General features: G+C 38.1%; 2 protein-coding genes across 2 annotated transcripts; both read left to right on the top strand.

The window, feature by feature from the left end:
• The first annotated feature begins 290 nt into the window (after window positions 1-290).
• On the top strand, window positions 291-15,849 carry alpi.1 (alkaline phosphatase, intestinal, tandem duplicate 1). The gene is made up of 11 exons (XM_077533986.1): window positions 291-476; window positions 943-1,068; window positions 5,082-5,197; window positions 7,838-8,012; window positions 8,249-8,421; window positions 10,354-10,488; window positions 11,062-11,137; window positions 12,190-12,324; window positions 13,872-14,063; window positions 14,143-14,259; window positions 15,036-15,849. Exons 1-11 carry the CDS (start codon window positions 302-304, stop codon window positions 15,308-15,310), a joined length of 1,695 nt encoding a protein of 564 aa, XP_077390112.1. The 5' UTR covers window positions 291-301; the 3' UTR covers window positions 15,311-15,849.
• A 1,747-nt stretch (window positions 15,850-17,596) lies between these two features.
• LOC144027252 (alkaline phosphatase-like) lies at window positions 17,597-24,086 on the top strand. The gene is made up of 11 exons (XM_077534642.1): window positions 17,597-17,672; window positions 17,834-17,950; window positions 18,914-19,029; window positions 19,372-19,546; window positions 21,246-21,418; window positions 21,546-21,671; window positions 21,802-21,871; window positions 22,006-22,144; window positions 23,153-23,343; window positions 23,414-23,530; window positions 23,746-24,086. Exons 1-11 carry the CDS (start codon window positions 17,597-17,599, stop codon window positions 24,015-24,017), a joined length of 1,572 nt encoding a protein of 523 aa, XP_077390768.1. The 3' UTR covers window positions 24,018-24,086.
• The last annotated feature ends 253 nt before the right edge of the window (window positions 24,087-24,339 follow it).

The raw sequence follows: 24,339 nt of genomic DNA, 5'->3' as shown, positions 1-24,339 counted from the left end.
CCGGCTGCATGCTGCTGGTAGACATTTACCACATCAAGGGCCCATTCAAGTTTCTATCACTCGCATTTGTGTGAGGGGGGAAAGGGGAGGACTGCATTAAAGTAACCCCTTTAAAACAATAAAGAGAGAGTGCAGAGGGGATGTGATGCTATACAGTACTCCTGTGTGGTCTCCGGCTCCTTCTCTCTCTCTCTCTCTTGGGTTCCACCCTCTCTCACATTCTCTCCAAGCCTATGAGCTGGCGAGGGCCCTTCCTTACTACACACCCAGCGGGGCTTTAAAAAGGCAGGTCTCACTCTCCATGCGCTTCTGCCTTTTTTGCTTTTGGCATTTTCTTCTGAAAACCGGTCGTGTCCAGCTTCCAGATCACATCACACCAAGGATGCAGACGCCACATCGCTGGCCTCGGAATCTCCCACTCATTCTTCTGGGAACTATGTTGCTGGCAGGGGATTGGGCTGCTGTGGAAAGCCAAGGTGAGGAGTCAACACGGATACTAGTGGTCCCTGTGGTTAGGCTATTTCGAGCACTGTGTGTGCAGATGCAGGTAAACCCGAATGTTAATGTGTGTGAGAGGACAGACTGTCCCTCAGAACTGAATGTGTGTAAGCAGAGAGAGAAGTCAGCAATCTTCCACATGGGTAAAAGTGGTGTGGATCACATTTGTCACTGGGTCTACCTGTTTATGGACAGTGGAGGGATGTTAACTGTTAGTATTTCAGTTTGGTATCTGTGTGTCTTAGTGTTCCGATTGTTTTAGTTTGATTGTGTTCAGGTTGAAATGAACAGCAGGTGGGTTGGTAAGTACTAGGCCGGTCAATGATTTTTGATAGTACGCTAGACTATACAGGCAAATAAATAACATTCCCAATATCTTCTTTTGTGTTAATATCCAGCCACGTTTAACACGTGCACTTACAGCATTCTTGGTCATCTTCACAGTCCTGTACGAACATGAAAGAGAACCAGCCTACTGGGATGCCCAGGCCAAGGAGACGTTGGATGCTGCGCTGAAACTCCGCCCTCGAGAACACCAGGCCAAAAACTTAATCTTGTTCCTCGGAGATGGTATAGTTGTTTTCATTTGTTTTTTTCATTATTTTTAGAATACATTATATCAGCAAGCTAATGTAGTCTCGGTCAAGGGCAAATTCAAAATACAGTGTGACAAACTGTAGAAAGGTAGAGCTCAATTTTGAATGCAGGACAATGTGTATGTGTGGGTAGTCGATAAGTACTCGTTCACGTTGGACTGAGTGGATGTGGATGAAATAAGGGGGACATGTGCATGTGCTCAGCAGGAGAATGGCAGCCTGTACTATCCACTTGGAACAGACTGTGTGTAGTGGACTGACTGAGGTTCAGGGTCCTAGTACGCTGATCAATAGGATTAATTCCAATAAATATCACTCTGGGTGGAGTGAATCAAACGTATAATGTGGAATAATGGCTATCACACAAATTGGCATCTAAATTTGAAGTCCACTCTTTGGACACAGACAAAATTATACCAAAACAGGATATGGATTTGATCTCTCCTTTGCAAATATAACAGTTTCCACTCATATGGCAAAACCAAAAACAAGATTTTAGAGTGAGTTTGTTCAAATATTTAGACCTATCCAATACACCAGGCCAATTGAATATTTGTGAGGTCAGAGGTGACTGATGGTGGACACATGACATGAGCCAGGCTTGCATTTTAGTGTCCTATGGCTCAAAATAAGTGGTTTCACATCACAGCAAAATATAAAAATTGCATTTAGTGACTCACCGAAACACATTGAATGGCAAAACTGAAGCAAACATTTCCCAAGATTTTCTGAATCAGAAGAGCTTCACTGCACTGTGCTGGCGTAACCTACCACGTGTAATCAAAGGTCGAGGGAAGCTCTGTGCTACTTATGCCGCAGCAGCTAGCTAGCACCAAGCTTTTGGCTGGCTGCTGATGCACCTAAACACGTTGCGGAGTCGCCCCAAAGTTGATAATCATCGCCTCTGTGGCGGTGAATAGGCTACATTTCTGACAAGTAGCCTGTCATTTTCATGATGAGAAAAAGAAGCCAATTGCTAAGCTAACCTAACATTGACGCTGTACTACTTATGACGCAGTAGCTGGATTGCACTGAGCTTCGGCTGGCTGTTAGTGCGCCGAAATATGTTGTGGAGTCACTATTAAGTCAGTATCACCCCCCGTGGCGTTGAAAAGCTACACTTCTGACAAGTATCATTCTCATGAAGAGATGACAACAAAAGACGAAGAAGCCATGCTAATTGCAGCGCTAATCTACGACTGCCAAAGCTAGCGCGTTTAACACAGAAATTGATTGGGTGATGGAGTACTTTTCACAGAAGTCTGGCTGGAACTGCATTAAAGTGAATAACATCCAGCTTTGAATGGCAAAATAGGCAAATTAGTAAGTGTCTGCATGTAGGGAAAAACATGCACAGAAATGGAACCGGAAATGAACTGACTTCCGTTCCAGTGCATGTCAGCCAGGAGGAGTGACCTATAGGATATAAGGTTAAAATAATATTAATATAGTGTAAAATATTGATAACATCAGTCATATTATTTGTTTTTATAGTAGAATCCTGAGTTTCGATTGACCAAGGTCTGCACAATAAATGTCATCAATTTAGCTTTAAACAAGAAAATACAGTTTGCTTGCTATAACAATGAGAATTTAAGAAATTAAAACTGTTGATTCAATTAAAAAGAAAACCAATTGTTCATTTATGATATTGTCAATTTTTTATTGTTTAATAAAATACTTGCTTCAAGTCCTTGGGATTAACTTTCAAAAAAATGCTCCACAAAATTAGAAAGTTGCTCCTCAAATGAATTCACTGATTAACAAAACGCACTGCAAAGAAGAAAAACAATATTTCAAGCCTTATATTCCATATGTATTTGATGGCGCTGAGACTCAGGGATTTCAAGTTCTTCCACATTAAACTCATCCAAATATTTCGAGTCATATTCCATATGTATTTCATGGCGCTGAGACTCAGGGATTTCAAGTTCTTCCACATTAAACTCATCCAAATATTTCGAGTCATATTCCATATGTATTTGATGGCGCTGAGACTCAGGGATTTCAAGTTCTTCCACATTAAACTCATCCATGCATATCTTTAAGGACTTTGCCTTGGAACAACCATGATGGACCAGGAAAGGCCCTTCCCCCCAAATATTTGGGAAAGGCTTGAGGAGGTTCTCAATGTACCTTTAACATGTAAAGTTTATTTTACAGCTCAGTATTATCCTATATATAGTTAACTATTTACCCCTATTATTAGTCATCATAGGCTATGTCTACCATATTGACCAACAGTTTGTTAGAAAAAACAAAGGTTCGACAGTTGATCCTAAAAGCTAAACTAAACATTGATATGCAGGCTTATATATATCAGGTGGCCAGACAGTCTAAATGCATAATGACCTTGCGTGACAGATTCCCCATTATGTCAGTCAGGAATGAGGACCTCTTTGCAGCAGGGGTTTTAGGATGTAGAGCGGCAATTCAGGTGGCGATGCCGATTAGTGAAGCGATGGTTGTCAGATTAGATCAACAAGATGTGACCTCTTTCGGCAATGTAACTGAAGTGATAACTATTATCAGGGGGGAAAGTTATAGAACTGTTATAGAACTGTGGTTAAAATGTGTAATGTGTCTTGCATCATCTACTGTACTACTCTGTACTTTTCTTCAAGTCTTATGCAAACTGTAGATTATGATACCCCGTCCTCCAACCCCCCTGCTTTCTGGAGGCTATTGCTGATGTCACTAGCAGATGTTAGGGTCTTTCTTTACAGCTCTCACAATGTTTCTACCATCATGTAAAGTTGTTTTGATTAGTCTACCCGTGCAACATCTGTTACTTTGTACACTCGTGGTTTCTTTGGAAAATCTAAATGATTGTTCTGACTATGGCCAATATTTATGCAATGGCTCTGATTTGATCTGATTTTCCATTTTGTCTCATCTTCAAAATTGCGTGATTTTCCATCCTTAGACAGCTCGATTGCCATGGTTTTTCTAGTATAAATGCATTCTTGTAGACAAAACCCAAATGTGAAACTCAGCATAGACATTCAATGATATTGTTTGAATAATCAATGTAATAGGATACAAATGTGAAAGAAACCAGACCTGTCAGTCACATGGAAAACGGGTGGAGTTATCTTTCCCGTTTTATTATGTTTATCCAATCCAAATATAAATACTTGGAAATCGAATCTTAAGCATTGGTCCATCGTCTCATGTTAATCTCTAAATGTTTTCAGTATAGCAAAAATTAAAGAGTCAGCCTTACTGTTACAAATTACAATATCTTTGAAGGTAAAATAGGCTCTACCACACTCGTGAACCTAGTGAGGAAAAGTGGTACAGAGAATAGCTGAATGGATGGAACACTAACCTACCACAAACAAACAGAAGCTAAACATAAGCTACCTGCTGTACAGTACAGTACGTTCTGTGATGTTGCAAAGCAGTAACTTTGTACATGTTGACTCATGGGTTATTCTTTAAACAGTGGTCTTAATACTTGCCAAATGCTGCTCTGTCTGAAAACCACTGACTTAAATGTGCAGGTCCATCTGCACTTTCAGTTGATGTTAATGGCATTGACTTTATTTACATGGAAGATGGTCAAATCCTCTTTTAACCTCAATTTGACAGGAATAGTCCGACTTCTTCAAACAAACATTTTTTTTTTCTTCTCAAACAAGGAGGAAAATTTCTGGTTTAGGTTTTGGATGCTCATAAACAGAGGAGACCTTTGGAAACTTTCAAGGGTCAGTGAGGTCATTAACTGACAAGAATATACGAAAGAATAACAAGAAAATAAACTTACATTATATCACAAACCATTGATTCACAAACCAAATCTTCCTATAGCTTGTTTGTGTGATTCAGCTATCCTCTTCTTCTTCTTCTTCTTCTTCAAATCTTGTATGTACATTGTTGAAGGCTGTTTTTTTCTTTTCAATTGAAACACAGAAGGAACTTCAGTTAGGAAAGTTAAACAAAATCAATGAGCAACTCAATAACCTGTCAGTCATTGTCTTTCAGGGATGGGCGTGTCCACTGTGTCAGCAGCTCGAATTCTGGAAGGTCAAATGCAGGGCAATGCAGGGGAGGAGACAGTACTGGCAATGGACACCTTTCCATATGTGGCGCTTTCTAAGGTGACAACACATTAACACTACATATCCATCCATCCATCCATCCATCCATCCATCCATCCATCCACCGCTTAGTCCTCACAAGGGTCGCGGGGGCTGCTGGCGCCTATCTCAGCTGGCTTTGGGCAGTAGGCAGGGTCCACCCTGAACTGGTTGCCAGCCAATCACAGGGCACACAGAGACCAACAACCACTCACATTCACAAGCACACCCAGGGACAATTCAGAGCACCCAATTAACCTGCCAAGCATGTCTTTGGAATGTGGGAGGAGACCGGAGTACCCGGAGAAGACCCACGCAGGCACGGGGAGAACATGAAAACTCCACCCAGGAAGGCCGGAGCCCGGACTCGATCTTGCGTCCTCAGTACTGGGAGGCAGACGTGCTAACCACTCACCAAACGTGCCGCCCACTACATATTTAATCAATTAAAAATAAATATTTTCGCTATATTCATGTGCTGAATTTAATTCATATTTCCGTGACACTGCAAAACAAAACTGAACTTATTTTAATCACAAAGGGGGAGATCTGGTCCAATGTATACAGTACATGCAGTACTATTCGTGAAAGGAAGCTCAATTGTTAATGTCTGCATTCACAGTAATATTTCAAGCCCAAGTTAAGATTTCTGTTTTGTTTTTTTGTTGTTTTTTTTTACATGACAATTAATAGCTAATAAAGCCTATTTATTTGAAATGCATACTCTTCGGGTTATGTATTTAGTATTAACAAAGTATAATTACTCTAAATTAATAATAATGATAGTATTTATTTAAAATACAAAAAGTATATTGTTTGAATTGCATAATAATCAGGTTATCTATCGATACACGATAAATATACTGCTAGGTGAAAACTCTTTAGTCAATTTTTTTTCATTCTTCTTTTTTTTTTTTTTTTTTTTTACATTTTTATGTTGTTGTGATGAAACTGAATGCAAAAAAAATTATACTTTATTAATACTAAATACAGAAGCATGAGGATTATGCATTTCAAATAAATAGGCTTTATTAGACTAATTAATATGTATCATATAAGTTTTAGTTGTTAGGCTTGTGTCAAAATTATCTAAAAAAAAAAAAAGTAAATGGGAATTTGTTATGTAAAAAAAACAAAACAAAAAAACATAAATCTTAAATTGGGCTTGAAATATTTCTGTGAGTGCGTGTGAATTTTTAAAATGATTTACTGTCTTTTCGTGTTCCTTCTTGCCCTTCTCACAAGGACTTTGGCCCTCAAATATAGGTAAAGTCAACAGTTTAAGTAAAAAATGCTGACATTGTGGCAACACAAGAGAAAATGGCTTTAAGGTGGGATCAGAGTTAAATCCAACATAAGTCTTTAATTATGATAATCATAGAGAGAAGGAACGTTTAAAGCTGTACTCTAGATGTTAAATACTGTATTTTCTCATGTGCTAGGTCTAATTTGTCTTTCTCAGAAATATTCTCTGCATCTTTTTAACGGGAAGCTAACACCCAAGAAGTTGTAATGCAAGAATGCACTGTAGTATGCGCTAGTACTCGTAAAGCCAGTATAATCCCAGTTCGGCACCAACAGATTCACCCATTCGTTATATTTTTGCTGGCCCGGTCACTGTCCTCCACAGATAGCGGAGACCACTGTAGCCTACTCTAATTAATAATGTATTTGTGGATTAATAAAAAGTAATAATAATTTAGCTAAATCCTTTACAGCTGCAGACCGGAACTGACGTTTTAAAGCACTAGTACCACCTTGGTTGCTACAGCAGGCTATTCAACTGTGTAATATATGACCTCACTAGTCTAAACATGACATTCCAATGAATACTTTTGTGGAATATTAATTATGCAGCAAAATCCAGCCATTTTTATCCATCTCAGGGGCGGCCAGTTTGCCACTTGCTGTCGACTGAAGATGACATCAATGTCACTCAGGTCTAAGGTAACAGCCAATCACAGCGCAGCTTCAGAAAACAGGTGAGCTGTGATTGGTCATTGCCTGAGCCCTGAGCAATTCTGTTGTCATCTTCAGTCGACAGCAAGTGGCATAATGGCTACTCCATGAGATGAATAAAACGGCTGAGTTTTGCTGCATAATTCATATTCCACAAATGTAATAATTAGAATGTCATGTTTAGACTAGTGAGGTCACATATAATATATTATAAAAATGTTTAAGGTTGACTTCCACTTTAAGAAGATCCAATATCCACCATTCATTAATAGTTATAATTCATTGATCATCATTCATCACTTACTACTTTTTTTTTTGGGGGTGTTAGTACCCCTGGGCATTATCTTATTTTGAAATGACTTGGTCAGAACCATCAAAAAGCCGAAAACCGGTCACAATAACGCCGAAGGGTAAAATGCAGAGAATTTTTCAGAGAAAGACAAATTAAGACATATCACATGAGAAAATACTGTATTTAACATCAAGTAAAGCTTTAAATGTCCCTTCTCTCGATAATTATCATAATAGAGGTATGCCTTAATACCCGCACAATCACAAAAATTCTGTCTTTACAAAGAAAATCTCACCTGTTAGCTAGATTGCTAGTGACAAGTGTCAGTCAGTGTCTTTTCTGCAAGTATACTATTTTTTTTTTTGTTGCTTTTATTTGTCTGTTTTTAGCAAATGTATTTTTCTCACCAGACCTACAGTGTAGACAAGCAGGTGGCAGACAGTGCTAGCACAGCTACAGCCTACCACTGTGGAGTTAAAGCTAACGCCAAAACCGTTGGACTGAGCGGCAAGGCGGTGGCCTATGAATGTAACACCACCTTTGGCAACGAGGTCTACTCCGTGCTGCGGCGTGCAAAAGCCAAAGGTAAAGGGTAATGCGGTTCAGGTGATTCTTATCTGTATAATAAGATAATAAAAGAATCATGTGATAAGCATGTTACTGGACTCGGTTATAGTATACTCGGGTTATAGTTCAATGTTCACAGTAGGAGATCATTTTGCTTGAAGTGCTATTAAACAGCATGTCTGCTTGTAGCTAAATGTAATTTTGTAGGGTTTTTTTTTTATGTTAACAAATCCTGTCATGTCTTCCCTGTACAGGTAAATCAGTTGGTATCGTGACCACCACTCGTGTCCAGCACGCATCACCAGCTGCTGCCTATGCGCACTCAGTCAGCCGTAGCTGGTACAGTGATGCGGATCTTCCCAGTAGCGCACGCCATCAAGGGTGCGTGGACATAGCCACCCAACTTGTTACCAACGTCGACATTGATGTGAGATCATCTGTGTTATTTTTACGATGCTTTTACTGTTTTATTTTTTCCACCCAAATTATGAGCCATTGTTCAGAAGAACTAGGAATTGACAATTCCGAGCTTACGTCACAAGTCAAAATGGCGGTTTAATGACGCATTTGACGACAAGTGGAAGGTGGGAAGTCGGACTTTTGTGACATCAAACCAGGAAGTGTGCAGGGGAACGCCCCTTTGAACTTAGATATCAGAGATGCAAATTCAGGGGAAAAAAGGACCCCGATATATCACCAACCGGCTTCAATTTGATGAACAGACCATGAATAGCAAAACATAGTTTATAAAATTATAAACATATTTATCTCTTTGTTTATTTTGACATTTATTTAGTTATTCGAAGTAAGTAACTTCACGTAACCTGTGATTTGGACTGACTGCATAAATCAGAACTACAGTTTATTGTAATCAACCATCTTTGTTGTTTACTTGTCTTAAACGCTTCAAGGTCAGAAGTGGATAATCCAAGTGGAATTAATCAGACTTCCCACCTTCCTCAAATGAAGTAACTTAGTGGAAGGAAACTCTGGATCGTTATAATTTGACTTGTGAAGATTATTTTGATTTCAAATTGTGATGAAATGTCGTTTCACTACTATAACAATCTGCCTGGTTTGTATGCTATTGAAAGGCAAAAGAAATACAATATGCCATTTGTTTCACCGTGTAAGGTGCAGAAATGTAATGCCCGGATGTTTTGTTGTCAAAAGGTGTTTCGTACGGTGGCACATTTGCCTCACAGTCCAAATGATTGTCTGGCAACCACTCCAGGTTATACCCTGCCTCTTCCTCAGTCAGTTGAACATTATAAGATGTTGTCAATGGATGGATGGATGGATGGATGGATGGATGGATGGATGGATGGATGGATGGATGGATGGATGGATGGGATTACACAGGCACATTTACTCTATATATATTGATTTTGTCATCACGTTTACATTATAGAAAATACTTTCCATAAAGCTTATTGCATGGGTAAATCTTTATTATTTTATGGCTGGATTTTCTTCCACTGTAATGGGTGTGCAAGGACTTTGGTCCGGTTAATAACAACCCCAACAAATGCTAAACATTAAACCCCCTGTTCATAATTACGACAGTTTCTGCACATCGATCCTGTTAATGTTCTTTGATTGTTTAAGCACTTGTTGTTGTTGTTCTTGCCGCTATAGGATTTGAACTGTAAAATTACTTACATACTTGTGCACAGCTTTCAAGCATATTACAAAGTCTTGCTCAGTTGACAATTCTGTCTATCAATCTGATCTAAAGCCAGTGTACAACAGCTGGTTACTCAAAGTTTTCTCTTCAAGGCTTCCAATTGGCTCAGCTGAGCCCTTCAACATACTGATTTGACTAACGTCATGCAGGAAGCCTTATTCAAGGACCGTCAGCCTGCCAACTCCTGTGTGTTTCTTGACTTGACAAATTACAAGCCACTTTTTCGTGTTGCTTTCTTTGCCCTTTCTCCCCCCCACGTGAACATAAAGTTGGAACGCAATAAGACATGTTGCCAAATAGCAAACAAGCTGTTTCAAGTGAAAAGAAAAAAACAAAAAAGTGGTTTCTTTTTTTGACTACCCGTAAGACAGTTAATCCAGTTTGGCTGGAGTTGACATCAAATGGCTGTCATTAGCATTTTTTTTTACACAGAAGTTGCGTAATAGTGCCACATGAAACTGACATTTTGCTGCCTCATTCATTTATAAATGTTATGCTTGACCTTAAGCAGAATAGCATCCCAGCTTGTTGTTTTATGTAACATTTTGTGGTAGGAACAACAGCATAAGTCACCTTAAAACCACATTTTTAACTGCACGAAAACAGTGTAAAAAGACAATAGGATCTAGTATAGTATAGTAGCTATATAACGACTCTTGGTGTCCATTTAAGGTGATCCTGGGAGGAGGGAGGATGTACATGACTCCGAAAGGTACTTCGGACCCTGAGTATCCAACCTCCAACTCCCGGAAGGGGGACCGCAAAGACAGGAGGAACCTTATCGACGTCTGGTTGAAGGCTAAACCAGTAAGGTCATCTAAAATGGCTTTAAAGGGGAAATCAAGTAAAAAAAAAATATATATATTTTACAATAATAGGTTCTATTCCAATCAATAATGTGTTTGTGGAATATGAATTCAGCAGAAAAAAAAACATCCATTTGTATTTATCTCAGGTGGCGGTCATTTTACCACTTGCTGTTGACTGAAAATGATATCACAGTTGCTCAGGTAATGACCAATCACGGCTCAGTTTGCGACCATCACAAAACCAAACTCAGAAAACAGATGACTCGTGATTGGTTGTTTCCTGAGTCCAGAGCAACTTTGATGTCTTTTTTTTTTAGTCGAAAGCTATGTCCAAAATGGCCGCCCCCGAGATGGATAAAATTGGGTGGATTTTGCTGCTTAATTCATATTCCACAAACACAATATTAATCAGAATACCACATTTACACTAATGAGGTTGCTTAGAAGATATTGTAAAGACAACTTTTTATTTGATTTGCCCTTAAAAAAAAAAAAATTACTGTAGTACTATGACCCTTAAAGTATATATTGTTAGTGCTTTGTCTTATGTGTATACTAATGTTTCTTTCAGAACAAGAATTCACACTATGTTTGGCACAGGAAGGAGTTTGATGAAATAAACATTAAAACTACTGATCGACTAATGGGTGGGTAACTTTTAACTTGCAGTTCAAATGAGACAGGCAAGCAGGCATAATGCAAGTTTATCCTACATAAATGCACTTGCAATTGCCAACATTCTATACAAACACACAATATTTGCACACCTGTGTCCATGCTACCTAGTTGTTGATAGACAGAACATCTTATCTTACTTTGTGAAACTTTGGAAGGTTCAGAAACAACACATCAACTTTCATCTTATTAGCTATATGAAGTCATCAAAGTATGACACCGTAAATTGATAGCTGTATGTCATTAACTCCTTTCAAGGGTGATAAGAACTTAAGGGCACGTTTCACGTTTATCATGCCACCTTCTGTTTGGCCAAATAAACAAAAGACTTACTGAGACACTTTGAAAGCATTTTTCACATTAACATTGATAAAAGGCTAAGTAATAACTTGTTCTTTATTAAGTGCATGTTACAAAGGTTTGGAAGCAAATTTACCATGTTGTTGCGTCATCATTTCTGGAAACTCCACACTATACTTTGCATTTGTACAAGCAGTGAACAGGAAACTTTCCACAACTATTTATAGATGCACTGATTGATGGTGGCTTTCAGTGCAGATCACAAGTAGTACAATATTCATTTTCAGACATTTCCGATTCTAGAACACTATGGAGACTACCATGGGACCAATACCGTCTGTTGTTCTATTGCCGTCATAGTGCTCCATAATTTAATTCAAATGTTCAACTTTCCTGTCTGTGAACAACTTGGCATTTGCAGCCAACCCCGTTAAAGTCACCTGTTAACAATTAGTCTATTTACAATGTGTTTTCTGCACATACCCTCTACTTCCTCAAACTTATTTTCCCACCGCCTAAACTTCTGTTGTAAACTTGTGGGTGTTGTTCAAAAACAGAACAAAACAAACAAAAACCACATTAAATATCAATGCTTTCCCGCAATTTGAAATTTGGGTCCATTTTTGTTGTATCAATCTTTTCCTGATCTAAATTGTGTGTGGATGATGCAATATTCGAAATACTACTCTAAACAAAATTTAGAATCTCACTTTTGTGGTTCCAGGTCTGTTTGAGCCGAAGGATATGAGATTTGAAGTATTCCGAAACACCTCCCGGGACCCGTCTATTGTGGAGATGACGGAGAAAGCCATTCAGATCCTCAGCAAGAATCCAAAAGGATATTTTCTTTTTGTGGAAGATGAGTACTTGATATTAGCATTAGAAGAAGGATGTGTCATGAGGAACTGGAACTGATATACCTGTACAGCATAGCACTTTTGGACAGAAGAATTTCGAAATACCTAATCAATCAATCACTTCATCAAGCTACTAGCATTAAGTTAATTCTGAGGGCCCTATTTTGGTAGATGGTGCCTGTGTGTTCATGCTTGAAAGGCGGCACAATTTCACTTTGCTGCAGAGGAAAGTCCAGTCTAGCGTGTTTGGGGCTATTTTGCACCTCACTGGGTATTCCAGTGCATGGCGCAGCCTCGACCCCGACACACCTGACAATTTGGTCACAAAAAGTAAACTGCACTTGGCATAAAAATGGGGACATCTCCATTTTCTTTTCAAATTTTTGTTTTCTTATTTCTGCTTCTGCAACACCAAACTCAGTGACCAACCGGATTTTAATGCAAATGAGAAGAGCCACTATATGACTGACCCGTTCACACCCAATTCTACCTGCACAACTTCTCCGAAAATACCAAAAAAAAGAAAAACGCCACCGATGCACAGAGTTAGACTACACTTTGCGCTAGATTTGCACTAGGAATGAAAATAGGGCCCTCAATCTTAATTCTTCATATTACTAAGACATTTTTTAGCATTCGTTGCCTGTAACTTCTGCAAAGTTCATTTTTATAGGTGTCTCAAAATTAGTGCATTAATTAGCAGTAATACATTTAATAATAATGCATATATTTGTGGAGACTGGGGTCCAGTTGTATTTTACCATTTTAAAAATGTGCAGTTTCACAAGTTACTTCATGTTAAAAATTAGCTCTTAATATGAAAAGAAAAATGCACTGAGCTGTCAACGTCTTAAAAATGCAATTGCGCCATCTAGTGGCAGAAAATGATCTAAACACAAATCAATATCACACTCGTTTTTACAGTACAGTACAGTACATCTTTTTAATTTTAACTCAATTTTAGGAATTATTGGGAAATTACTGTATCAATGACTAAAATATGCAGTCATATTTCTATTAGTTTAAGATTTTTTTCCACTTTTATCTTAAGATTATGAAAACTTTGGAAACAAATATGTTATTCTACATTTTATTGCACATTTAGAACAGATAAAATTTGCGATTAATCATGAGTTAACTATTGAAGTCATGCGATTAATTATGATTAAACATTTTGATCAATTTTAGGAATTATTAGGAAATTACTTTATCAATGACTAAAAGATGCAGCCATATTTCTATTAGTTTTACATTTTTTCCCCACTTTTATGTTTATGTTTATGTTGTTATGAACTTTGGAAACAAATATTTTATTGTACATTTTATTGTACATTTAGAACAGATGAAATTTGCAATTAATCACGAGTTAACTATTGAAGTCATGCGATTAATTATGATTAAAATTTTTAATCACCTGACACCCCTAATTTATAGACATAACATGATTTAGAACTGTAGATTTGGAACTAATATATGTTGTTACAACAAACAATCAACAATGAATATAACAAATTAAAGCATATTCCACATATCCTTTTTTTCCCATTACGAGGCAGAATTGATCACGGACACCACGATGGCATCGCCAAACTTGCACTGACAGAGGCTGTGATGTTTGACCACGCAATTGATCGAGCTTCACAGCTCACCAGAGAATCTGATACACTGACTGTTGTCACGGCTGACCACTCTCATGTCTTCACTTTTGGCGGCAACACACCCCGAGGAAATCCAATCTTTGGTATGAATCATTTAAGTTCATGTTCTTTTTGACCAATATATTATTATCCTCATTCACCACCATTTTTTTTGTGACCCAGGGCTAGCACCAAAAAAAGCAGATGACCAAATGCCTTTCACCAGTATCCTGTACGCAAACGGCCCTGGTTATGTGCATATAAATGGAACCAGAGGGAACATCACGATGGTGGATTACTGTAAGGACATGATAATAACTTTCAGATGTAGAACTTGTCTGTGCGTGGGTTTATTGATTTAATTATAGCGTGCTTTTAATCACTGGGAAGCAAAAGTTCAGCTATATTATTTATAGGAGTCACTGTGCCCTTTTCTATTCTGTTTTAAACTCTTTTGTGTAAAAGTACAGTATTTGTTCCCAAAAAAATTATGTTTCTTTGTGGAACACTTTACAAGCACTGACCCAATTCTTCCTTCTCCTGTTCTACACCATTTCACTCAGTCACCGCATTATAGACTTGGTGTATGTTACACTTTCTTGGGATGAATTACTTTTATAAGCCATCAATTTCGTCTGCCTGAATAAAACATGAGTAAAACCATCTGTTTTTGCAGGCTCAATACAGCTGGTACCTTGTGATTACAATTGAGGGATTCCTCCGTATTTGTCAGACCCTGATTTGATTTATTTTACTGAACAATGGCAGACCGCAGATGCAACGACAGCTGTTCATGGGTGTCTAAAAATACACCCAGTGTGCAAAAGGACACATGTTAGATTTAACCGACCAACATAACGATATGGACTGAATGAGCGGCTCTGGAATGGGCCATGCTTGCACTGGCAAATGAGGCTCACAATTATGGTTGAGAAGTTAAGCAGTTAATTATCTCATTGGCAAAAGCGAGATCTCAACTCAAGGCCGAAGATTTATGCCGTTTCTGTATTTTCTTTGTGGTTTCATAAGGGTAGCGCTCAGTTACATTCTCCTCTCTCTACTCATTTTGTTCGCAGATGACGAGGAGTACATGCAGCAGGCCGCCGTCCCTCTTGACGCTGAGACTCATGGTGGCGAGGACGTCGCCATTTACGCCAAAGGCCCCATGGCTCACCTCTTCCATGGGGTCAAAGAGCAGAACTATGTGGCTCATGTTATGGCCTATGCTGCATGCTTGGAACCCTACACAAACTGTCCCCCTCAACTTCATTCACACACATCCACTGCATGTGTGAGCACACCCTCAAACTTAATATTTGGACTAATTGGCCTCCTCTGGCTGTCCAGATGACATCCACACACAAACTTTATCCACACACATCATCTATTATAATTCAAATAGCAGGGAATAATTAAAATAAATGTGTATTGAGCCATCTGATTTTCAAATTCAAGCAACAGTTTAGATGCAAACAAGAAAAACAAACAATATTTTCTGTAATTCAAAGTAATATTGTCATTATGTTGTCAACAGCTGGTCAGTTTTCTGTCCTACTCTCATTTAGATTATTTACACATGAATCTGAGGCTGACACACTAAGAATAACTTGAAGGGAACAAGGAGGCTGAAGGATCACTGTTCACTTTGTTGATGCTTATGTTGACACTGAATGGAGGGCTAGACTCTGAACCAGGAGCCGACTTGCCATGCCAAGCTGTAACACCAATAGACCTTAAGAATTTATAATGGTACTGTACGTCTTTCCAGGTTTTTATTTTAATCTAATGGTGTCAAATCTGGGCCTCATAGGCAATACAGTTCATTTCTTTGTTTGTCCGAGTTGCTGTCACAAATCTATTTTAATTGTACGTGAATGTATTTTATATGCAAAATGTATTTTTACACACTGTTTTTGCAGAATGTCTGATATAAAAAATAAACCAAATGATCACTACCTTAATGAGAGTATTCACTTCATCCTTTGAGCTTGCATATTCTTTTTCATTGTTTCATTATAGTACTTTCCGTTAAGTATGTTTTTGAGTAATTGTCCTTGAATTTTTCAGTTAGATAGATAAATGAAAATTGCTACTGTGATATTCAAGCAACATAAGATTTTGTTTTAATTAACTGATGAGTTTTATTTTACAATTTACTTTTGTTTTAGACCAGTGGTTCGATCAAACCTCAGAGGTTGGGTGAGTCAGTCTCAGGGTTTCGGCAGAGGTAAAGACACGCACAAATCAAATTATTTGTGACACGGCACCACACTTGACCATCATTGGCTGCATGTGATCACACAACATCGCTTGGCCTGTCTGTGCTGCAGGGAATTTGTCGCGCTTAGTCATCGACCTATTGCTGTTGTGATGGTACATCATGTGATTTCTCGATTGTTGTAATCCCTTCATATTCTGTTGAGCAGAAAAAAAGAAAGTGGTCGGACGAACATGTGCTATATAAATTGACATGCATAATGGAAAGTGTGGTTCCACAGGGTTCAATCCTGGGGGCTCTTTTGTTTTCATTCTATCTGCTGCCCCTTATTTCCATTTTAGGAAAACAGATGTGGTTGTTTTAAAGTGTTCTATAAATATGTAGAGTTGATTTGGGTGGTTGGAGTCAGCGAGATTTCTAGCAGAACTAGCTATCTAGCAAAATTAAATGAATATGAAATGAGGTTAAGACTCAGAGTCGGGACTGTTAACCACCAAAAATGTACACATACCGTCTCACGGTAAATAATTCCCTATGCCCAATGAGAAATTCTCCAGTTCTTGGCTTGACTCGGCACAGCTCACATGGTAGAGAGGTCATCTTTCAACACAGAGGTTGTGAGTTTAATCCTTAGCCCTTGTGACCATGTCAAAGTGCCCTTGAGCAAGATACTGAACCACCAGTTGCTCCTGATGCTGCACCATTAAGTAGGTCAATGAGGAGTCAGTGTTAAGTCACTTTGAGTACCTTATAGGTGGAAAAGGGTTATAAAAAAAAAAATGAAAGCCCATTTATGGGGGAGGGGTGACTGCCGGCGTAGCCACGCCCCCCCCCCAAAAAAGTCATGAAATATTGAAATGGTTGACTGTATCCCTAAAACTCAATACTGTACTGTACACTTTTCTCAATCTATGCACGTTTTTATTTTCAATCATGTATAATGTATTTTGAAACAAAACTCTGAATGTACTTTATACATCATTTTCCTGCTTGCTTCAATAAACTGGCAATAAATACATCGAGTGGAGATTTGAATCTCTACAATGATCATAAGCAATGCATACACCACTGGCACACCCATTGTTAAGTGTTACTGTACTTACGCGTGCAAGTGATTGCACTTGCATGTGGAGATCATAAATATATCATATGAGTAAACATTAGAAACATTTCATTTTTTGCATGTTATTTACACTTTTTCTGGTCATGTTTTCTGGAAGATGGAGGACAATATCCGATGTAAGGCCAATAACCCTATTGATTTAACATCCCTACCGAAGTCCCTTGCGTGTGTCTCGTCACATTCTCTTTTGCCTGTTGTAAAAGATATGTGCCCTTTGTTCCTGAACTGTGGCTATAAAAAGACCAAGGTGTTTTTTTCCCGGTGCTTTATTTTCAAACACAGAAAACTTCAACAGGATGGCTGGGAAGCATATATTTGTTTTGTGCACTTTACTGGTTTTCATTTCTATCCAGAGGACTGTCTCTGTTAATGGTAAACATTTATCATGTATTTCTTAATAATTCATTAAGAGCTGACTATTGACATAAAAACCTGAATATAAAAGAGCTGATACAAAACAATTCTTCATTGTTTTTCATTGTTGAAATCCACATCTGGTTGATACTCACTCACTGTTTGTTTCGTCTGTAAAGAGGAAGAGCTCCATGCCGGTTACTGGAACAACAAAGGGAAGCAAGCTCTTCACACTGCGCTCAACATTCAGCCTAATCTCCACCAAGCCAAGAATACCATTCTCTTCCTTGGGGACGGTGAGTTGAGGGAAGACATTATCTTCCTAATTAAACAGCCTCTTTGAATTAGTGAGGTAATTATATGCCATTGGATCGTGGAAGTGAAAGTTTAATCACTGTGGTACAGTTCTCAAATGAAGCGATCAAATTAGTCTGAAGCAAATTGAAGGTATTATGGCAGAGGGAGGTGACTTGTGACTTGCTTGGAATTTAAAAAAACAAACAAAAAAAACTTGTCTTTTTTACACTAAATGTGATTTCTGTCACCATCATTTTCTATGAATCTGTTCTGATAGCCTTGTAGAGAACAGAAACATCAGGGTCAATGATAACAGTGCTCAAAATTAATCTGGCATTATTTATAAAATACAATGTGTGGATTCTATCCACATCTGTCTCCATTAAAGAGCAATTAAAGATAATTTTTCTTCTACTTATTCCTCCTATCTTATTTCAAAATGTAGAATATCGACGCCTTCTGACAATAATCACTTAAGTCATTTTTTCAGATTTTTCAGGAAACACACAAAAAATGAACCATTTGCATCATGAGAAGATGATTTAGGCCCAAAAATATTGTAATAATGTCAGGCAATTATTTTAAGAGGGTGACGATATGTAGCTTTTACTGCTCATGTCTGTCTGTTCTATGAGCCAAGGTCAATAATTTACATGTATTATCATTTCAAATGATATTGATGAGTTAATGTGTGTTTACAACTTAGTACAAGTACATGCTGAGAGCTATTTAGATTTTTATCAGTGCCTGTTGTTGATACCATGTCCTGTAATCATCTCATTACAATCATATTCTTGAAAACAAGTTAGGAATAAATCCAACAAGGCCGACAATACTGTAATATGTCCCTTAGAAGGCATAATACTATTTAATCATTATGGAGTTCATAAAAATACATTGGAAGTCTTGTGGTGTGGTTGTTGATGTTGATGTTGTTAAGATTCAAGTTCTTCCACTTCCAGGTATGGGAGTAACAACAGTTACTGCTGCACGCATTCTCAAAGGCCAAATGGCAGGACAGTCTGGGGAAGAGACCAGTTTGGTCATGGATACATTCCCTCACCTGGCGTTGTCGAAGGTCAGCACACTCATCATAACTCAAATACATGATGTAATTATACTATACTATACTGGGTGCTATCAGCTGCAAAATATATATTTATTTGACAAACAATATTGAGACACTTAGTTCTGACTGAAATAAACAAACAGTCACAAAATCCAGAGTCAAAGAATGAATTAAGGATAAAAGGGTAAAAATAAATCAGTCATTGTTCAAGACACATGTCCAAAAAGTACTATGACAACACCTCAATTGTATCAATAGTGGATCCTGTTTGAAATTTCCCTACTTCTTGAACTTGCTTTATGAAAACAACTTGACAGTGTGATGGGGTTGTTGTTGTTTTCAATCTTGCAGACATACAATGTAGACCAACAAATGCCTGATAGTGCTGGCACAGCTACTGCATATCTATGTGGCGTGAAAGCCAACTACGGTACCCTGGGAGTCACTGCTGCCACTCCAAGGTACAACTGCAGTGCCAGTTATGGGAACGAAGTCAAATCTGTGCTCTATCGGGCCAAGCACGCAGGTAACATTAGTATTAGCTAACTATTTCTCATCGTCCAACTGTGTTTTAACTGTTCCAAATTGCCTCACTGTAAGTTTCATATGGAATTTAGTACCATGTGTACTCCTTAACATTATGAAGTACAGTAAAACGACAACACTGATGACAGTGATTGTCCATGGATACGTGTTAGTTCTTGTCAAAGGGGGGATAAGCACGAACATCATACCAGCTAGAAAAGCACGAAGCGCCTCTCGCTGTTCAACATTCAACAAGGGAACGTGAGTAATTCTGCGAGAACAGAATTGTCGCGTCCATTCGTCCATGTTGGGTTTTTTTTTGTTAGCCCCTGCGTCGGCTGGCTTCCTGGTTTCGTCACAGTTGCATATCCCACCCCCAAACACAATGTTGCTCTGTGATTGGTCACCACCTGCGGTTCGGAACGGCAGTTATCTGAGGGATCAGTACAAGATGTATTCTCCGGAGTTTGTGAACTCACAAATACCGCGAAAGGTCATCTAAGACGTGTTTTGCTTGACAAATTAGCTTGCTGTGACCAAACAATCTGAGGAAGGAAAAATGTTGACTTTAACAAACAGTCCCATTGAAGACCCTGGGCAGATTTGATTCACATGGCAGCACAAAGAGGCTCAAATGTAATTGGCTAAAATAAATAAATAAATTATAACATCCATATTCAATATTTAATGTTGCTATAAGTGACTTGCAGACCTCAATCCACGTGGTGCATTATGGGTAAGGTAATTTTTTTTTGGCTACCAAACAGTATTCAAAGATAGTGGAAAGTAACAAAGAAAGTTGGGATTTGAAAATTTTTTGTTTTTTATTTAATCTATTTCTCTTTCAAGGTCCCAAAGAGCTGGAAGCAGGTTCGAAATGACCAGCTGCGATATGTCACGTGTAAGGAAAATAAAAAATAAATAAACATTTCAGAAGTGCGATGCTTTCACTTATTAAAGAGAACAGATTTATGGGAATAAAATTAAACCATTTCATTAGCTTCTGACAGTTGTTTCAGCCAGTACAGAAGGCCTTCCTTTAATCGCCCACAACTTAGTGGGCCTGAATTTGGTGCAGGCAGTGTGGATTCAGTTCCCAATGAGCAACTGTTTACCACTTAGAAGCAGTACAGTACAATGTTTTCACATTGACTGTGCGCCGCATCAGCAAACCATAAAAGAAGACGACGTCACATTTATTGTGGTTGTATTTCAGTTTTTATAAGACAGGAGATGGCAATTGAATCCAACATAATTACACTGTATTCAGAGAACGCAAGAAAATAATTGCTGCACAGGGGACACGTCAGAATTTTTGAGTCATCTCACCACCCAAAATTAGACACACATGGAAGGTTGTTAGATATAGATATACTGTAAAATTAAATATATCACAGTCATCTTAGTAATTTTACTTGCATTTTGTGGGGTCTTGTTGCAGAGAATATATTTTTGCTTATTGCTGTTTACTATTTTAATCATGCAAAAATGTTAATTGGTCTGATTTTATATTTTGTGTATTGAAAGTAAAAAACTTGGTGGTATACAATTTAATTTAACAAATAACTGCTACTATTACCTTTGTAGTAATTCTGTGATTCCAATACGCAATATAGAATGGCTGTCTGATTGACATATCAGAGAAAAACGGCAACATAGGCCAATAATTGACCATACTTTTGTATTTTTTTTTTCCTCAGGGAAATCAGTTGGAATTGTCACTACAACTCGAGTTCAGCATGCATCTCCAGGTGCGACCTATGCTCACACTGCCAACCGAGGTTGGTACGCTGACTCGGATCTCTCCTCCGAGGCTGTGGCAAATGGCTGCCGAGACATCGCATACCAGCTTGTTCACAATGTTGAGATAAATGTAAGTTTTAAAGCAGAAAACATACATATTTCACTCGAATGGTATTTTCCACTACGACACATGTTCTTCATCATCATTTACTTCAACAAAACAATAACGCTGCTAAATCTTAATGTGCCTTATCAAGGTCATACTTGGTGGTGGTCGACAGTACATGATTCCCAAAACCATGCAAGATCCAGAATATTCCAACGCTAAAGGAGATCGTAATGATGGACAAAACCTTATTGTTGAGTGGCTAAAGAATAAAAAGGTAAGCGGAGTGAGTGGTTTACAATGTACTTGTGTGAAATAATCTTTGCAATGTCCATTTCCAACATTATTTACAAGACAATCCACAACTTCTGTAATGGGTTTATTTGTGTACTTTTCATGGCCAATAGAGGGCTAAATATGTTTGGAACAAGAAACAGTTTGATGACGTCAATCCTAGAAACACAGACTTCCTGATGGGTAAGCATACGGTACCAAAACATCAAGCTAGCATTGTGGACTTTTGTTGATGATTCATCCATTCAAATTCACAATGCTCATATTAAAAGCTGCCGTGTTGTTTTAAACTAGTATTATTCTCACTTTCGTTTTAGGTCTTTTTGAGCCCAAGGACTGTCGCTACGAGATGGAGCGCAATCCGTTAAGCGACCCATCCCTGACTGAGATGACAGAGAAAGCCATTAAGATTCTGAGCAAAAACCCAAAAGGATATTTCCTTTTCGTGGAAGATAAGTATAATTGTTTGTCATCAAATACAACCACAAAAAATATATAAAACAGATAAACATAACATATGGGAAGCATTGGATGTACAAGAAGTTACCAGGTTATTCCAGACCGTTTTGTAAAACTGAACACTTATATAATTTTGTTATTGTTATTGTTTTCATTGTTTTGTCCAGCTCAACCACCAGTCGTTCACTTTTTGGGAAATATTTTATTTCTCATGTCATACAGTATACAGTACAGTACTTTGCTGTGTTTGGTGTTACTCTGTTGCAGATACTGAGACGCCTGGAAAAAAACAAAAAACAAACATTTAATTAATAAATCATTTACAATTTAATAAAGAAAATTACATTTTAAATTAATACTAATTAAATAATATTACGCTAATAGCAGGGTTTGAGAGTAACAGGATTGAAAATCAATACTCATATTTGAGTTTTTGCTCGAGTGGTGTTAGCTGCTATGTAAACTGGTCAACAATAAATAAAAGAAACACACTCATATTAATACATCTTTTTTTCTGATACTATGAACAACAGGGATAAGTTAGTTTGAGTGACTCACTCTATTATAACTGAAAACATTGAAAAATAAATAGAATAGAGGTTTTTTCTTTTGGTCGACCCATGGTCAGAGCTCAGCTTGATGCTTGATGATGTCATCTCTTCTGAGTCATGTAGCTCTGTGACCCCCCCCCCCCCTCACTCGAGGTTGAGTCTATACTGAGACACAACTTCAGAACATAGCTACTATTTAAAGTATGTCAGTTAAAATGAAGGTACAGTGTACAAACAAAATTACATGAAAAAAAAATCTAATTTCAAATTTATTTTATCTATGAAAGTTGGTCACAATGTTTCTGTATTTTTTTTTTCAAGGATTATTTGAAATTTCTCCAATTTTCTAAAAGAAAATTTTAGAAGAAAAAAAAAAAAAAAAGAAATTTCTCCAATTTTGGAATGTCCCAAACACATTTGTAACCCTGAGAGTCATTTGTCTTTGAAATTTAAGGGGGAGAATAGACCACGGCCACCACGCCGGGAGGGCCAAAAGATCTCTGACTGAGGCTATTGAGTTTGATCGAGCTATCGGGCGAGCAGCTGAACTTACAAATGAGCTGGACACCCTGACTATAGTCACTGCAGACCACTCACACGTCTTCACGTTTGGCGGACATTCAGCCAGAGGAAACTCCGTTTTAGGTGAGGCTTTTACACTGTACAGGATCTCTAAGTGGAGAAACACTTTCTGATTCGTCACGTGGTCTTACAGGGGTTTCCCGCTCAAGTGCTGAGGACAGAAAGCGCTTTACTCTTGCTGGATATGCAAATGGCCCAGGACATCAGTTTATCAATGGGACTCGTCCAGATGTAAATGAAACAATTTCAAGTGAGTATATTGTCAGCTGGCTTTTTATAATTTACAAAGTAATATAGTAGCTCCATCTTGTGGTGTAAGATGTAGAGCTCTGGATGTTAAGTGCAGTGTTTCCTAACATTTATTGAACCAATTAAGGCGTCCATTTTATATGATGTCACAGAACACCACCAAACCAAAATATCATAAAACGTGTTTATCTAATCCAGTTTTCCTTTCTACTTCAGTGGGTGATGAGTATCAGCAACAGGCTACAGTTCCTCTGGATTCAGAGACCCACAGTATCGAGGATGTGGCTATATATGCCAAAGGTCCAATGTCCCATCTCTTCCATGGGGTCCAGGAACAGAACTACATTGCCCATGTAATGGCTTACGCAGCTTGTCTGCCACCTTATGAGGACTGCAAACTCGACCTTCCCAACCATGCTGGAAGCTTCTACCCCAGCTTGTTACTCCTCCTTATTGGCCTATTTTTTTCCTCCGTCTCCACATCATAGCTGTGCCTGGCATGTTTTTCTAACAATATTATGCATAGGCTACAGTCGAGAGTGGCAAAATCCACTACAGGTGCCTATTGCAAGTAATTTTGTATTTATTGACTTGAAAATGATTGTTTGTTGTACATTCGATGTTTTATGTGGCCTAAAGCAATTGCCTTAAATAGGCTATTCATTTTTGTAATGCAATGTTGTAATTATTTTTGAACATATTTTGAATAATACATGCTATATTAAATTAATCCATCCATTCATCTCTCTTATATTGCAGGGAACATATAAAACACACCCATTTACACTCACATTCACAACCACGATTTAG

This window comes from Festucalex cinctus, chromosome 10, assembly GCF_051991245.1.
Source record: "Festucalex cinctus isolate MCC-2025b chromosome 10, RoL_Fcin_1.0, whole genome shotgun sequence".
NCBI lineage: Eukaryota > Metazoa > Chordata > Actinopteri > Syngnathiformes > Syngnathidae > Festucalex > Festucalex cinctus.
Note: the sequence above shows the minus strand (reverse complement) of the source record. Positions and strands in the feature narration are given on the sequence as shown.

Coding starts and splice junctions, on each gene's coding strand:
- alpi.1 (XM_077533986.1), top strand. CDS start 302: ATGCGCTTCTGCCTTTTTTGCTTTTGGCATTTTCTTCTGAAAACCGGT. Junction 1,069..5,081: donor AATCTTGTTCCTCGGAGATG/GTATAGTTGTTT, acceptor ATTGTCTTTCAG/GGATGGGCGTGTCCACTGTG. Junction 11,138..12,189: donor AACTACTGATCGACTAATGG/GTGGGTAACTTT, acceptor TTGTGGTTCCAG/GTCTGTTTGAGCCGAAGGAT.
- LOC144027252 (XM_077534642.1), top strand. CDS start 17,597: ATGGCTGGGAAGCATATATTTGTTTTGTGCACTTTACTGGTTTTCATT. Junction 21,419..21,545: donor TTCACAATGTTGAGATAAAT/GTAAGTTTTAAA, acceptor TGCCTTATCAAG/GTCATACTTGGTGGTGGTCG. Junction 23,531..23,745: donor TGTAAATGAAACAATTTCAA/GTGAGTATATTG, acceptor TTTCTACTTCAG/TGGGTGATGAGTATCAGCAA.